Source organism: Argiope bruennichi, chromosome 9, assembly GCF_947563725.1.
Source record: "Argiope bruennichi chromosome 9, qqArgBrue1.1, whole genome shotgun sequence".
Classification (NCBI taxonomy): domain Eukaryota; kingdom Metazoa; phylum Arthropoda; class Arachnida; order Araneae; family Araneidae; genus Argiope; species Argiope bruennichi.
This window is the reverse complement of record NC_079159.1, coordinates 19501513-19517253: the sequence shown is the minus strand read 5'-3', so window position 1 is coordinate 19517253 and position 15741 is coordinate 19501513. Positions and strand designations below refer to the sequence as shown.

Sequence of the window (15741 nt, the reverse complement as noted above, 5' to 3'; positions counted from 1 at the left end):
AATATGTGTTAAACTTCATTTCAACAATGAAATCCATTGATAAAAATTATGCAAAAAAAAACAAAAAAAACGAATAAACCATATTTAAAATAAAAAAAAAAAATTGAGTGACCATTATTGGCATTATTAAAATGATAATTTTTTTGAATATCAAAAATATTAGAAAATCAGTTTTGTGTAATGTTATTTTTTGGAGTTATCCCGATAAGACATCAAAATCTTCATTAATTAAAAATATAAAATTTTAAAAATTAGCCCGAATTGTACATTTCCACCAACCAAGATACATATGCTCTATCCTGTAGAGAGCCAACATACATGCATTTTTCTTAAGTATTAAGAATTTGGTTTGATTTGGTTATATTAACGTCCCGTTTGAAGCAACACTTGGGCTATTTTGGGACGGACCTCGTCATTTTGAACATCGGGCAGATGACGAAGACGACACCTGAGATGGTACCTCCCTCTCCACACCACACCACACCACACCACACCAGCGGGAGGACGTTTGGCCCTGACGGATTTAATTTAACGTGCAACAGACCCCCTTATACGACGGTTCTTCGGTGGAATCGGGTCACGAACCTGAAATCCTCCGGTTCCGAAGCCGAGACCTTACCACCAGGCTTTAAGTATTAGGAAAGATTCAGATGAAAAGCATCACTAATGCTATATCTACGAATTTTGAAAGAATAACAGAATAACAGATTTCTTTAAAAAACAGTTTTCCCTAGTCCCTTAATCTTTGTTTGAATGGGAATTCGATGTTCCTTTCGCATGGAGTAGTATGCTATTTATTAATTTGACAATATAATTTTAATGTGTTTATAGAGCTTTAGCAAACACACATTGTTTATTTAATATTATTTTGTTAAAAAATATGTAACCAAGTTCGTTAATAAGTATTATCTTTATCAGTGTTAACCTTCTGGAAGTTTACATGGACTGATAAGATTTTAACATGTGCACACTTTTTAGCAAAGCATGAATAGCGTCGATCTTCAGACTGCCCTAAAAACTCCCGGTAATACCTGCCACTAAACTGAAACTGAAATAAGGATGTGAAGTGCAGAATTAGAATTTCTTATGAGTAAATCGAATGAACACTTTTCTTCATACTAAAATTATCTTTTTGATAGTAAAATATATTTTTATGTAGGAAAATAAAAATACATCTCAATTTTTTATTGAGAATTTCTCAATTTTTGAATGACTCTGTTATTTATGATATTTACATGAATCATCTGATGTATCCTCAATTGTCTTATGGGTTTCTACTATTACTGTTTTGTTTTGTGTTCGATATTTTTTATCGATAATGTCGGTAATTGGTATTCAAAGAAGCGATTTCACTTTCTTTGAGGTTATTTTTGAATGGAGCCAAGTAGTATTTTGTAATACGGGTTTATATTATGTAGATAATTTCATCGTTTATTTCTGAACTCAAAAATGTATAATTTTGAGTTAAACAAGATTATTCATTTCAATTGGCGAGAAATAAAAGTATAAATGATTATGTCGAACAAAGTGATAGTATTTACAGAGATTAACTTGATAAGTGAAAATATATTTCAATTATTATATTTATAATAATTACTGGAAATATCCTTGCAAATGCCATCCAAAAAATGTCAATTGGTATTTTCTTGGAGCATTTATGACGCATGTAAATAAATAAACAATTAAAATTCATTCAACATTAAATGACCTAAATGATAATGGTCATGTCTAAAGTCATTGAACAACTACAAAGGATATAGAATTGATGGAGAATTCCGTTTTCCCATTAAGAATTCAAAATCTGGACTTAAGAGAAGTTAATTATCACATTTTTCGATATAGTCAGAAATATTATAAACTATTATGATTTCGACATTAGAATCACATCTTGAATGTCTTTTCTCTCTGTCGCACAGTTTTAGAATTAGTTGTTCAATACATACGATTGGATATGAGTGTTATTGGAGTGAGTATTTTCTGAAATCTAGCAATCCATCAAAGTTGTGAAGTCAAATATTTTCACGTAATACTTTCTTCATGCTAGCAATGCATGAAGAATATTTCATCAAAAGATTTTAATTGATGGAGAATGGCTTTTGATAAAGAGTTTCTTAGTAGATCTTTAGTTATTACAGTAGTATACATCTAATCAAAATGCTTTTAAATTCATAAGTATTTCGACATTTCTATGATCTTTGGAAATTTTATGTAAACAGAACAATTATATATTAGTTATTTATTTCTAAGTTAATAAAAAACTAATTCTTTTATTTCTGATATACTTTTATTTGCTAATCAGGAGTTTAAACAGGAGTATATCTCGTATTTCTCTTAAGAGTGCACAAAGAAACTATCACGCTGCTAGGAATTCTTACAGCACAGGTCATCTAGCTTTCGAGCGTAATCCAGTGAATGCCATTTTTTAATGTCTTTGATAGTTAAGTGGTTTCAAACTAATTTTTAACTGAAATTATATTTACTTTATTTTCAAAATTAACTTTTTTTTTCAATTTCATACATAAAATATTTGATATCATTAATATCAAAAACTGTTGCAAACCTTTAAACATTTGTGCTCTCAAAGCCATTTGTGTTTATTAACTTATTTAGACGATTTTAATTGTAATACAACTCGTATAAACCGAAGGATAATTATAAGAATTTTTTATGATCAGAATCAAATGTAAGAATGAAGCCCTTCACAATTCTTAAAAAGGTCAAAAAAAAATTATAAGATCGTAATCATTTCCTTTGGCACTTCTTTTAACAAATAAAAGAGTCTTAGCAGTTATAATATGCTATAAGCATATTATATGCTCAGTTTGTAATTTTTAATTATACGTAAATATAAAATGAACCTTCCTGCCTAATTTAATTTCCAGTTACTCTTTCATATAAATCTTAAAATGTTAACCTTGTTAATTTTAATGCCCCGAATAAAAAACTTTTTTTCAATATGTGGTATTTTTAATTTGATATAAGCACTTTATTCAGTTATACGAATTTCTGCTCATTCGAATTCGTCCGAATCACATTAAATTGCAATAATTTCAATTCTAATATCATTAAATTAATTTAATTATAAAAAAACAAGGTTGAAGCAATGTTTATAAATGGATGCATAGAATCGCTTTTAGTATTTGACTCAATGTTCGAAATGGTCGCTTAAAACTTCATCTTGTATCTATTTGTAGAGTTACACAGCAGAATACTGTTAAATAACAATGCAATTAGATAATACATTAATATATGTTATAAATGAGTGATGACCATATGAATGTAACGTCATATGAAAAGAGTAGATTAAAATGAACTGAAAATATCTATTACAACAAGAAAAGTTTAAACAAAAAAAATCTCATAAATAATAACAATCTTCATATTTTGTAAATTTTTAATTTCCTTTATTTAAAGATATATTACTTTCTATACTCTTGTTTTAGAATAAGTTAATTTGAGGTTCAAAACCTTGAAACGAGTCTAGTATATACTGTTTAGTTTATGTAATTGTTGTTCAAAGTGTGCATGACATGTAACACATCATATGAACTTCAACAGATTTAATGGGGTTTATATGACGTTCTTTTTTTGGGGGGTGGGGGTGCAGTGCTTTGAATAAAACTGCTTCTGGAAAAATGAAGCTATCAAATTTGTAATGTTTCAAATATAAAAAGGATTAATGTACTCCCATATGTAGAATGTTTAAGTGTTAATATTAAATTTTGATATAATCTAATGTAAAATTTTAATATAATTTCTTGTTCAAACAATGACAAAAGAAGACTATAATTCTTTAAATCGATTAAAATGTCTTCTGTAAGTAGGAATTTTTCCATAAATAGATGATTTATTGCCTTTTTTCCATCTTATAAAAGTTTTTAAAAATGTAACTAATAATTAGAAATTTTAACGAACTTAAATTATCTCTGAACATTGTTGCATCGACAAAAACCATTTTATCACAATATATCAGTTTAAGTCGTATAATGATTGCCAGTTTTAAGTTTTCATATATTTTGAAATAATGAACTCTGACAAAAGCAGGATTTTATAAAATCAAATCAATTCAGCTCCAGATATGTCTGTAGCTACAAATTATGGTATGGTATCCTAAGATGCCTCAATAATTATAACCTAGATTTCCGACAAAATAAACCCTATAATCAAGTCCGTATTCACCATATCTCGGCCGGTAACCATCAATTCTATAACCATTAGATGAGTTATCCTAAAATGCTTATCAATGATTATTTCAATAATGCAAAAAAGGATACTAATTTAAGTAGTTGCTAGAAACTAATTGTCGGAAGATTTAGAATAATATTATCTTATACTTTTCAAAAATATCAATAAAATAAAATAAAGGCACTTCTCATTAAAAAAACTGTTTAATTTAAGAATTAAATTCAGTATTTAAACAAATTAAAATACAAAGTTATGAAACCAACCTTAAAATTTTTTCAGGTCGTCACCATACTTTAGGGTTTCTGCAATCTTAATTTCATCTGCGATAAATTTCATGTTAGTTTCTAAAGCAGGCATAAATCTAAGCAGGCACTTTAAAGGTTTCTAAGCAAGTACTTTAAAAAGAGTTTTTATAAATCAAAAGAATACTTTTAGAACAAATCTGGATGACTATTATGAAAGATGAAACGAAAAATAATAATCCAAAACAAAATAAGTTGCGCTTAAAAACTGTTTATTGGTGCACATTTAAATCGGGTAAGAAAGAAGTTCATAAATCACCTGAATATCTATTTAGACAAAATTTTACAATATTTTTGATTAAAAATTCAAAACATAAAATATTGTAATGTCACTAGATTATTGAAAATAAACAGTTATCAGAACAGCATTCTCTAGTTTAACTGTAATCAGATCAATCCAATCCATAGAATTTAAATCAATGCGGGATGCCCCAATACGCCTCCATAACCATAGCCAAGATTTCCATAAGCCCCATATGGAAGTCCATATCCATCGTATCTGAGTCCGTATCCATTTAATCCATAGCCGTAGATGGGATATCCGGCACCCGATGCATAGTTCCTATATTGAAAGTTTCCTCTAGCATCAACGGTACCGTAGCTTCCCACTACACCTCCAACGCCGTTTCCGGCTTCTTGTTTGTACTGGTGGCTGAAAAGATTCCTGACGGCATATCCGTAATCATAAGGTTGGACAGGAAGAAATGACTGAAAATAAAGATTCATTAATATAGGATCAAAATTTTTCTATTTAAATTCTTGCCTTACAACATTATTTTAACAATATGAATCTAATATATTTAAGTTACTGAGCTTATTTAATTAGGGGGGAGGTAAAAGAATAGACTTCTGTTATAAGAGAAAAAATCAAATAGAAAATCTGAAAGAAAGCAGCATATTGAAATCATTTTTAATCAGGATACGTAAACAACGATTAAAATACCGGTTTCTTTTGATGGTCTATCTGTTAAGCCGTACTATGTTTAGTTATAATTTAGTTTTTAATTATTAGTTGGTAAAAAATATAACTTTACATAAACGAATGAAAAATTAAAACTGTAATAGAAATTAGTGCTTACGAAATAAATTAGCACTTGAATTAATTTTTGTATATAAGAACAAATTACTCCAATATTTTTTTTATTTTTATGAAATGAAATTATTAGCTCATCATATTAATAGTATTATTGTAACCATCTTAATAGATTCAATATTTACTATTTAATTTATTTAATTTTTAATAAAACGAAACCACAACTGTTTACAAAAGGCCAAAATAAATCAGATAATTTAAAAGAAAACACTTTATAGATAAATTTTAATAATTACGTTTAATATAAACAATATTAGTTGAATTGACAAGATATCTGTAATATACCTGAACAAAATTGATGCTTGTTTATCATTAATAAGTTGAATTCATGCATAGAACACAAAACAAATACTTTTAATAGATAATATTGTATTAGAAAATGATTTATTGGATTTAAATAAAAGAAAAAAAATACAAAGTGAAAGTTTAATTTAATTATGATACTTATACTTACAAATAGGTTATACTTACGTTTCAGTTTTCTCAATTTAGTTGAATTATGTTATTATCCAATTTTTTAAGCTTACATAACCTATTTAACCTTGAAATTTTAAATAGTGATCTACTGAAGATGAATTTGAGCAAGCATCCCCCAATGAAACTTCCCCTTCCACATCAAATCAAATGGAGTAATAATAAAGGGGATAGATCAATAAATATAGAGTTATGAATAAATCCATATCATTTGACAAAACTGATTGCAGCAATAATAAGGTGCAGTAATAATAAAAAACTGATCTGTCTAATGATTGCAGTAATAATAAAAAAACTTATTGCAGTAATATTAAAGTGGATAGATCAATAAATATGGAGTTATGAATAAATCCATATCATCTGACAAAACTGATTGCAGTAATAATAAAGTGGATAGATCAATAAATATGGAGTTATGAATAAATCCATATTTATATCATTTTCATTTTTATAATAAATTTTTTAATACAGCTTTAATATCAAAATTAAGTGGGAAAATATTATAAAGTTTAAAGTTCGAATCTTCTGTGGTTCAGGACCATGTTAATGTTTTTCACATATCACATTTGATATTATTTATTATTAGTATTATTTAATATTTTCTTATTAATATTTCAGCTTTGATCAAAATTCAGAATTGATATATATTTTATCACATGATTTTTCTATATAGTAATTATTCTCTTAACTTTTGTAAACATCACTTCTACAGAAATTAATTAAGCCATATCATCATTGAAAAAGGATTTGTATTTACTAAAAATATTATTAGAGAAAAAGATTATGTCTTCGATAAATAATGTTAAATATCAGATTGATTAAATAATTAACCTCATTAAATAATTATTCATGGCAAAGAGTGAAATAATAACTTTCTTATGCTCTATTTTGATCAAATTATGATATCAAATGAGCCAATTAAAATTTCTTAATATTCAATTAAGTTTTTAGCAAAAATTTGTTAATTAAAATAACAGAATCAAAAATTTATTATTAATTTTAAAATTCAGATTGATGTCAAACGACATAATCAGTTATTAATAATATACGTCTATGAATATTTTCGTTTTTATGTTTCTTTTCTTGGAATATTTCAATTATGATAAGAATGAAAAAGGCACTTACACCTTGAACATGAGCAAAAGCAATGCAGGCAAGCAAGACTACAAACAACATCTAAAAAAATCAATTGAATTAATTGAAAGATAGATCAATAAAATATTTATTTTAAATAAGTAAAAGTGTCACAGAATGCTTCAGGTGATTCATTTAAAAAAAATAATTATATGAAGAAGATAATTTTTTACATATTTAAATTAAATAAAAAAAACCGTTTTGGCTCCAAATAGAATTAAGCATGGAAATATAAAGAAAGGATAAATTTAAATGAACTTTATGGACCCTTATTGATTATTATAGAAAGTTATTACTAAAGAAAACTGTTTGAAATTAATTTAATCTTGATTTTATATGGTTTATACCAGCATTGAAATAAAACAAAGAACATAATCAAATCTCAATAATAAACTGAATTACATCACAATTTATTAAAACAGAAAATGACTGAAGTCATTTACAAAAAAATATACAATGTTTCTAAAAATGCTTTAAACAATTCACTCACTTTTGATTTTTGGCCTTTTGAAGCTGAAAAGACTTCTTTGAGACTGATATTTTGAGTTGAGCTTTTTATACTCGCGGGAGTCATTCGAGTGTTAATAAATATTTTTATTCAATCAATGAATCGAATTCTTATGATTTCCGATCGTAATCTTAATATTTCAAGCAGAAATAAATAAATAAACGAAACTAATTTATTGTAGATAAATATGTTGATATTTCGTAACTGAAATATGAATAAATTATATTTGAAAGCATTCTTTAACACATAGAACTGCTTAAAAATGTAACATTTTTTTAACTGTTTTAATTATATCTATCATAAGAACATGTAGCTTGCAATATGTACATGATTAAATTGCTAAAAAATATTAATAATAGGTAAAATCGAATCGAATTGACTCTTGCATTTAGTTCGTCTTGAATTAGTTCTAAATTGTGTATATTTTATTACGAAATTTTTTCGATGCATGAAAAAATGACAGCTTTTTTTATTAAAGTGTTTTAGGAATAATCTTAATGAATCAGTTATTAAAATCATAGTGATATTTAGGCTTATTTGTCCATAATGAAGTTCAAAGATTTTTCATTGAATATGAAGAGATAAAAAACCTCATAGATTCAACATAACAGAAGAGTTTTTTAAAATATATATTCATTCTAGAATCTAAAAAAAATTATAAAAATATTGGGGTTTCTTCAATTTTTTTGAAATTAAAATGGTAGGATAGAAGTAAAAATATAGATTCAGTTTATTTGCGAATCTGATAGACTGTGTCAATTAACTATGAAATAAAAGTGAATGTAAAATTCACCTGATTAGGACATAAAGGTATCTTTTTAAATACCCATTGTCTCTATGAACTGTTTCATTAAAGATGATATAGATATTGTCTCAGAATTTATTTTTTTTCTGCAGATGGTTAAAAGTAACTAGTCCTTCAGAATTTAATTTCATTGCTAATTAGAGGGAAGGTTTAAAGAACCATATCCTATTTTTATAATCATTTAAACCATTTTATGCAGGAAACCCATGAAAGCGTTATTCCAGGTATCATTTCACACAAGATGTCGGAAGATGCCTTTTACTTTCGATGAAAAATGAATTCTTATGTACTATTTATTTCATGAAAGTAAATATGTAATTGTCGGTATAAATTAATTCTCTATTCTCTATTAATTCTTAATTCGCCCAGGTATGTTGATACCAATGCATACTCTTGTATGATATGGATGTAATTCAACTAGATAATCTAGTAATTGATATAGTAGTAAAAGAAAGTAAAATAAGTATCACTTAAGGAAGCTGAACAAAGCGATAGCGATTTTCCATAGACTTGGAGGAAATTAAGATGTTCTTGGGTATTAACTTTGTAACGAGTTATCAACAATTGAAAATAACTAAGCGACTAATGAAGATATGGGTGTAACTTCATTTGCTGATATTACGCCAAGAACAAGATTTGAGAAAATGCGTCACATTTTACATTTTTGTATTAATGACAGTCAATCACAAGCGAATGACAGAACATACAAAATTAGATAATTCATTCAATACTTCAATTTATATTTTTAAAAAAGCTATGAGGAGCTCTTAGAGGCAGCCTGTAGATGATGAAGTTCAAATATTATGAAGCAGTACATCAAGCTTTAATCTATAGCAATATGAGTTTGATTTGTACTAAAGTTAGGTTAGGTGAATCTGTTGTACTAAGTCTTACGGAACAACTAAATGATTTTGGATGAGAAGTGTATTTTGATAACTTTTTTAATTCTCCAGCCTTACAACAGAAGTTGAAGTAAAATGTTAAAGTCTGTTGTACTGTTGCATGTAGCCATATCCTTTTCACTGTTCAAAAATAATAGCGAAGCGATATTCATGCTCAAAGTTCAAAGCATATCATTTTTAAAATGGATGGACACCAGATCGATTCATATAATGATCAATTTTATTTCTCTGGTGCCGAAAGGCACAATAAAGAGAAATCAAGCAAGAACTCTCGAAAAAATAAATGTTACTTGACCAGAAGTCATCCTATGCTATAATAAACATATGCGTAGAGTCGACTTCATGGAGCAACACAATACTATGAGGTTGACCGTAAAGCAAAAATACATACTACCTGGGCCTATTTTTTATTCATTTATTAGATACAGTACTAAACAACCCATCTGTAGTAATATGTGAAGTTACATGAAGCTCAACGAGTAGAACGACCGCTTCTGAGCCAATACATAGCGCAAGGTCTAATAAATAATCATACACATCGACAGCAGTCAAAGCCCACTTTAGTCACTACTGAAAAGCAGAATATTGGGACAAAATGCAATTTCCTAACACACAACACGCAAAAAGTCGAAAAAAATGAAAATATGTAAAATTTGTACGAAACGTCTCATAGAAAATATTATTTATAATGCAATGCCCCTCTTTGCTTCACAACCAAAAGAAACTGCTTTGCAGAACATCATAATTCGCACATCATTTTTTAAATAATTTTATTTCATAATTTTGTATTATTTTAGTTAATATTTTTTGTAATTTACCAATAAATAAAATACATTGTATAATAAACCTAATTATAACTTGTGTCATGGCCCTGTAACCTTATGCCCCTGTTAGGGTTAAAAATTAATTGCCATCAAAAGAATTTGTATTAGATTTCATTAAATTCTGGCTCTATTTTTTAGAAATTATTAACTGTTCTCCTGCCTACAATGGGCCTTACACCTAACTGAGTAGGCTGGGTCACTGAGAGTGCTTAATAAATATTTATCTCCTTTATTTCTGTCATTAAGATCATTTTATATTTCAGTATCAGCTTGAGATTTCAGTTAGATTTAAGAGCATTGCAATCTGAACTAAATTGGGCAGTTGCTCATAATGGACAATTTTAAAATAAGAAACTACACAAATGCATATGTTGTGGTGTATAAAAGATACAAAAACTAAATTAATCATTAATCATTAAAAAGTAATCAGTTATTAATTCAAAGTCAATTAGATCTACTCAGAAAGTAGAATTTTACTAAAGCACGCTTAGTTAATGTATCGTAGGTTGACACGAATTTAACATTCACATTAAGCAAATTTTAGTTCATTCCTTTTAAACGCCATTAATAATTTTTTGAATAATTGATAATTTTTTTGCTATTTTTTTAATTTAGGACGTTTTTTTAATTATTCATAAACAGTCACAATATTATTGAATTAATTCTAATGGGAATGATATCAAATACAAATATATTTTAAACTATAACCACTTCAAATGATATCAAATACAAATATATTTTAAAATTTAACCACCTCAAAGGATATCAAATACAAATATATTTTAAAATATAACCACTTCAATTATTTTCTTAAGATATTAATAGATTTCGGCTATTATTTTTATTTATGCAAGTCTCCCAAAATTTTTTTATAAATTTTCTATATCGGTAATTTCAATAATAATGTACAAGAAATTGATCAATATAAATATATAATTTTGTTAGTTATAGACAATTTATGGATTTAATCCATTAATACAATATGATTTTATTTGTATCATTATAATATTTTTATAATAGAGTTATGATAGAATTTCATGATAGTGTTCTTTTTCAAAAATTATATTAACGGTTATAAAGTTATTCATAAGTTATAACCTTATTTTGAATGTAAAAACGCCATGAGAATCGATCGGTTTTAACATAATAATCGGTTTAAATCTTAAATAGAAAGTATACTAGAAAGTTTCTGGGAGACCACTTCCATTGATTTGGCAACGGATTTTTAAAAAATTATTCTTATAACTCCTGATCTGCCACCATAAGTTAATGAAGAGTAGTCGATATATAAAAATTCATGATAAGTCATATCACTGACTCTCCGATCCGCCCGAAGGCACACGGATGAAAATATTGAATGACCGGACCGCCGCAACAGCAACACTGGCGGAAACTATGGTTGAGTCCTAAGCGCCATCGCCGGCCACGGCACAACCCTTCCCGAAGGAAGTACGTCCAGTCATCGAATGAAGGAGCCAAATCCCCCACTTTCCTGTATACCCTCCAGGATGGCGAGATCCAACCACCATACCGGAAGCATCTCATCCTCATTTCTAGGTGCCCCCCCCTGGGGTTTCATCGAAATGATAAAAAATACTAATCATAATTATAATTTACACGTTTAAGTAAAATATGGACGATGATGACCGACAATGTTATCATTGTATCAATTTTTTAAATATTTAAGTTTTATCTTTTTATCAATTGTTTAAGTTCCATATTTTGTTAAATTTATATACGTAATTTAACTTCAATATATTTTATGCGAGTTCTATTCTGTTGTATTTTTAAAATAGGATACTAATTATAGAATACATTTTCCATAGTTTTATTTGGTTACGGTGCTTTCAATATGTTTTGATATGGAAATTTTACTTCAAAGTTAACCCTTTTGTTTATTTCAAACTTCAGAATATTGAAGTCTTTAGTACTAGAATTTATGAGGCTAAACTTTAAAAAAGATTATAGATTAAATGTCAACTATTAAACAATATAATTGTTTAAATTTCATAAGTTATCTGCTGCAATATTGGAATCTAACTGCTTAACGTAATTCTGTGATTCAGATTATTCATCATTATTTTCATCTGAAAAAAAAAAAAGAAAGAAAGAATAGAAAGAATCTCATAGAAAGGTTTTTGAAAAACTCTTTCTTTGAAGACAGAAGTCTCAGATTAATGTTAAATTACACAAGCTCAAAGTCAATTTATTATATTTCAACATAAGATGTTCAAAAATTACATATATTTAAAATTGTCCGCTTCTGGAAAGTAATAATCTTTAACAAGAACAAGATTATATTGTGTCTAATTCAGCTGCATAATAAACATCTCCGTAACCGGCCATCAAGGCTCTGAATCCTAAGGCATTTCCATAATTATATCCAACATTTCCTCTGCCATAAGCTCCATAACCAGGCCCGTATCTGCTATAACCTTGTCCATATCCTCTGATTCCATAACCATAACCTGCCTGTCCGTAGAATGCCTATTGAATAAAGATTGTTATTAGACAGAATAATAAATACTAATTTTATTTATTTTATTAGTAATATTATTGTTATTTAAAGAATTGTATTAATATTATATAAAATTGTTATTTTAGTATTATTATTATTTATTATTTATTACATTATTATCATTGATTAATTTTTAATTTAAATTTATCAATAAAGTTATTAATTTTATTATATAACTATTAATGTCTTCTATTAATAATTGCAGAATAACAAATAATAATTTAATTACTTTTATCAATAATTTTATAATACGCTGTTCATTTTTTCAGAATGAACAGAGGTGATGAAGTTTATTGAATACTATCTTCGTTTTTTCTCTAATTATTCGAATTATGAAAATTTTCATTTTAGAGCCAGTCTATATTTTTTTACTTTCAGTTGTCTTATTCCTTTACTGTTAGATTTATTAGTTCCTATAGATTTCTTGTTAAAAAAATACACAAAGCATTGTTGCATAGGTTTAAATTAAAAATCAGGGTCCACTTTTAGCTAATTTTATATCATGTAAACATTATAGGCTAAATTTTGATCATTTTAATAAGAAATCGCTTAGGGACAAAATCATATTTTAAACTAAGGTTAAATTACTTAATACAAGTTTTCAAAATTTTATGCATGTATCACAAAACTAAATAGTGTAAATCAAAGCGCATTAAAAATAGCAATATTTTTGTCCTGATGATACACTTTTAGAGAAAAAAAATACCACAGCTCTGATTAAATAATATTACTGACTTAAAAATATGCTACCATTAATATTTTTATAGCAAGATTCAATATTCATTATGACCAAGATTGAAGGAAATAGCGAAATTTACAGAAACATTTTTAGATTTCTCCATATTGAATTAATTTTTTATAAATAACGTGCTAATAAAAAACTTTTTTCTGCTACCTATTTAAGAAATTTTAATCTTCCAATTTTAGATTTCTGTTTTAGCAAAAGATAATAATAAAGATACTTACTCTCTGGCCATGAACCAAAAGCATGCAAGCAAATAGGATTAGAAGAAACATCTAGAAAAAAATAAAATGATTAATCTATACTTATAATAAAGCTCAATGTGTGTGTGTGTGTGTGTGTGTGTGTTGGCGCTCTGCAGGTCAGGTCATTTGACATACAGCTATCAAATTTGGCACATGTATACCTTAGAGGTCGGGAATGTGCACCTGGGGTCCCTTTTTTTGAAATTTTAATTAGAATTTTAATTATTAGTTAAAAACTAACTTTCCCGCCAAAAAAATCTTCCATTTTCCCCACCGCCAACTTTTCCGCCAAAAAAATCTTCCATTTTCCCCACCGCCGACTTTCAGTTATTTTTTTTCTCCCAACAGAATTGAGGCTAACATTTTTCGGCGGATTATTTCAAACGATTCTGTTTATTTTCTTAATGTTTTATGCATTTAAAATTAAGCATTGTTAATTAATCCATGTTTCACATTCATTCTGAAGTACTTTTGAATTAAAATAACACAGAATAAAGGAAATTAAAAATGTATAATCTGCATAGCGTTACCCCAACTGGCGTAGAAAAATTCACGCACTTGCGTTAACGTAACTGGCGAAGAAAATTCACGCATGCGCATTGTTTTCTGACTGTTGACATGGCAACCAACGGATGATTTAAATTATTTTTAGGTTAGTTGCATGCTTTTTTAAGTAAATTGTATTTATGTTAGTTATATATTTTTTGTATATGCTTATAGTTTTAAGTACATCGTTTTTTAAGTAGTTTTTTTTTTACCTATTTTTAATGATTTAAATTATTTTTAGGTTAATTGGATGCTTTTGTAATTAAATTGTATTTATGTTAGTTATATACTTTTTTTGTATATGCTTATAGTTTTAAGTACATCGTTTTTTGAGTATTTTTTTAAACCTGTTTTCGACCGATTATTTTAAACGATTCATTTTATTGTTTTAGTGTTTGATGCATTTAAAATTAAACATTGTTAATGAATCGATCTGTTCATGATGAATCTGAGAAATTTTTGTTGACAAATTCTTGAGATATTACATAAATTAAGAAAGATATTCTTTAGTGCCCATAAAGTGTAAACGCTCAGTGACTCTATTATCAGTAATCATAGTATTAAAAAAATGCTTTGTTTCAGTAAAAAATATTATTGTATTAATTGCAGATTAATCATTTACACTTTAATTTAAAGCATAATTTCTACGAGGGGTAACAGAAAATTAGAGAGATACATATCAGGCTATGACTGAAGGCCCTTATAATATTATGAGTGAATTATATGACTATCAAAATTTGAAGTTTTAAAATATTTTGCCGAAGAATCTATTAAAGTTGGAATTGCGTAAAATATTTAATGGTACGACCGGAGTTTAACCTCCTGCTTGGAGCAATTTTTAAAAATTGCCAACAACGACCTTGCGAAATGTTCAAAAGCAAAAGAGCAGATGTTGAATTATAGTGCATAATAAAGATTGCCAGCTTTGGAGCGTTATCGCAACTTGGCGAAGAAGGAGGTTAAACTCCGGTTCAACCTATTTAATTATTAAAATTTAAACGAACATTAAGATTGGCGAACCGGCTGGTCGCCAAAGGCGGCTAGTAAAAAATAAATATATAAATAGTTATTTTATTAGAATACAAAAATTTATTTTGTTAAGGAAGTTTATTTATATTGTCCGGTGAAAGTGTAGTGGAAGAAATATAGCACTGTGGTTAACTGAAAATAGGACTTTATTCTACAATGAAGTGTAGTTATTAAAAATACAACCAAACTTTCATAAACAATTACACAAGAAAGCAACAAATTGATAATAAGAAAACAGTAACAATATTCAGCGGCCGCAGCTTCTAGCTAGCTCTGTGCATTCAACTTCAACAAGATAATTGATTCACCCTGTGATGACCTCGTTTTATATAGTCTCTCGAAAATGCACGCGTCACATGGGATTTTTTAGAATCTCTATATATCGGATCCTAATAGGGATTGGTCATAATTTTTGCATTTTATAATCTTTATCT

The 15741-nt window shown here is 27.5% G+C and overlaps 1 protein-coding gene across 1 annotated transcript; it reads right to left on the bottom strand.

The window, feature by feature from the left end:
- Positions 1 to 4888: 4888 nt before the first annotated feature.
- LOC129984892 (uncharacterized) lies at positions 4889 to 7762 on the bottom strand. Its single transcript, XM_056094847.1, has 3 exons — positions 7679 to 7762; positions 7180 to 7230; positions 4889 to 5195 (listed from the first exon to the last, which is right to left on the bottom strand). The coding sequence occupies exons 1-3, from the start codon at positions 7760 to 7762 to the stop codon at positions 4899 to 4901; spliced, it is 432 nt and encodes a 143-aa protein (XP_055950822.1). The 3' UTR covers positions 4889 to 4898.
- Between the last annotated feature and the right edge of the window lie 7979 nt (positions 7763 to 15741).